Raw genomic sequence first — 2,500 nt, 5'->3', positions numbered from 1 at the left:
TTATATAGAATATATTTCAAGGTAAAAACGTTATGTATGAAAATTGATCATGAGCACGCTACTGACACACCACTGATACTTACTATACTGACATGTGTTAGGAACTTCAAAGATTGTTGATGGATGACTGACACGTTGGGCTCAGTCAGTCAACTGACCAAGCAACGGGTTGGCCGACGTGTTGGTAGATGTATTGGCAGACATGTTGGTAGACGTGTTGGTATACGCATTGGTAGACGTGTTGGTTGGATTGAATTTGTTAACATAACCCAGCAACTGTATGAAAACTGAACCACAGTCAATACAGAAGGCATGGGGGGTAGGAGACAAGAGGACCAATGCACTTTCTCTAATCGCGAACCCAGGAAACACCAAACCACTTGATGCACTGGTTACAAAAAATGTGACTTTTCACAATGCATTACAGGTAGAGGTTCTTCAAGTCATTTACAAGGAGTATACCTTTGATGAGTTCGTGGATTTCAGCAATTCAACCTTTGAAATGAACTGGAAAGTTAACAATCTTCTCACTGAAATACAGAATGTGTCAGACAGAGTCAAGGTTAGCTGGAAAGCAAAGTTGGCACAAAGTCTATAACATGCTTTCTATTACCAATGTGTCCTGGGTTTTAACTGCAACTTGGGTTTCTTGGTTTTTTGCTGTGTTCCAAAAGGTTATCTCCTTAAGTGCTGTTGTTGTTTTTTTTTTTTCGGTTTTTAATGTTAGGGGGACCTCTTATAGCAGTGTGAAGAACCAACGAGTTCAAGACATGTGCACTGTTTGTCTAAGGGGGTATTTTTGTGAGACCAGGACAAACTCAGACCGGCATGGGTTTTTATTAGCCTCCATACATATCTTTTCTTGTGTTTACATGAGACTGGTCTGAGTTCGTACCATTCTCATGTAAATGGCAACAAATCTCAGACTGGGTCCAGAAATTTCAAGCTTGTAGTCTTTTGGGTTAGGGATATATTTATTGGACAAAAGATGTCATTTGTGACCTTCCACGGGAAAACGTACACTTACGATTGGCCGTTAAATGGCTTAAAACTAACGGACGGTTGACGGATATTCAACGGTTTTGAAGATTGGTTTAACGTTTTTTACTAACTCTCTAACGGTTTGTGCCAACGCTCTAACGTTCTTTCCATCAGTTCTAACGTTCTGCGTTAGCGCTTTAACACTAAGTCTTAGTTCTAAGCTCAAAAGGCTGATTGATGACACCACAACGTAGTGAGCATTTACCGTTCATCGAACAAAGGCCATGATTTGAAGTACCGGTACATGTACTAGCACCATCGTGAGCTGGCCAAAACAAATCGGATGCACATTTCAGTGAGTTTTTGAAATTTTCATCCTGAATCCAGGCACCAAGTATTTCGTCCCGGTTTCACGTAAATGGCTGCAACAGTTTCATACCGGTACAAGTTCATCCCAGTCTCATGTAAATACTCCTAAGGGCTGATTTACACGAAATGATTCACAATTGTTGTGTACGTCAGAAACCAGGCCATCTCAATGGGGGGATAAGTTTTGTCACCACTGTACAAAACCTGCTCCCTTGAATGAACGAATGAATGAATGAGCGAAGGAAGGAATGAGCGAGTGAGTGACTCTTTTTTGAAGGACACAACTAAATTATTAGACGAAATGTAGAAGCAAGCCTGGCATTTAACTGGAAAATTTCAGCAGTTGTCTTTTATAGACGCCTCAAAAATTCGGGTGGCTTCATAGCTCAGTTGGCAGAGCATTGCACTGGCATCGCGTAGTTTATGGGTTCAAATCTCATTGAAGCCTCTCGGATTTTTCATGTGTCGATAAGAGACAATTGCTTAAATTGTTTAGTTAAGTGGAGGATTGTCCAATACTCCGACATAATGAGATTCATGGCACTTCACAATAGACATCACAAAGTGTCCCCCAACCTCAATCCTTAAAAAAATAGTAACAGTTTTGCGAGACTTAAAGAGCAGGACACTCTCTATGTCTATTCTGGGATGTCTATTGTGACGTACCCGGAATCTCATTATGTAGGAGTATTGGACATGTATGGTTAAGTGTGAGGACTGCTTCCACATTTCATCTTTAACCCGCACTTCAAAATAATATATACATTTCTTTCATTTTAATAATAAATCGTTCACAACTGTTTGGATCATGTGTAAAGTATTAAATGTTGAATTGTTTGTTTAAAAAGTATTAAAGTCAGGGTAAAAGAAAGCAGGCTGCAAGAGGATGTGTAACTTAGATTACATGTTGTTACTCGTGTTAATAGAGTTCAGTTCAAGGATCCCTTGAAGAAGCTGCGAAAGAACATGGAGACCTCGTAAAACAGTTGAAAGAAGCCGATGCCATTGCTGAGCTACTTGAAAGACTTTACAAGGTGTTATTTAGTTATCAGGGTGCTTGTTGCTTTGGGAAAAATTAAGACATGCAAGTTTCTGCAGCTGCGAAAAATTTATTAATTTTTTTAATAAGTGACTCCTTGTAGGAATTGTG

The 2,500-nt window shown here is 39.6% G+C and overlaps 1 protein-coding gene across 1 annotated transcript in view; it reads left to right on the top strand.

The window, feature by feature from the left end:
* Positions 1 to 2,500, top strand: part of LOC137984796 (centromere/kinetochore protein zw10 homolog) — a 23,323-nt gene that overhangs the window by 1,589 nt on the left and 19,234 nt on the right. Inside the window, exons 2-3 of the mRNA XM_068832083.1 lie at positions 428 to 562; positions 2,277 to 2,384. Of these exons, the coding sequence (XP_068688184.1) occupies positions 428 to 562; positions 2,277 to 2,384 (243 nt within the window). The remainder of the gene's footprint in view (positions 1 to 427; positions 563 to 2,276; positions 2,385 to 2,500) is intronic.

The sequence above is a fragment of the Montipora foliosa genome, chromosome 14 (assembly GCF_036669935.1).
Source record: "Montipora foliosa isolate CH-2021 chromosome 14, ASM3666993v2, whole genome shotgun sequence".
NCBI lineage: Eukaryota > Metazoa > Cnidaria > Anthozoa > Scleractinia > Acroporidae > Montipora > Montipora foliosa.
This window is presented reverse-complemented; position numbering and strand designations above follow the sequence as displayed.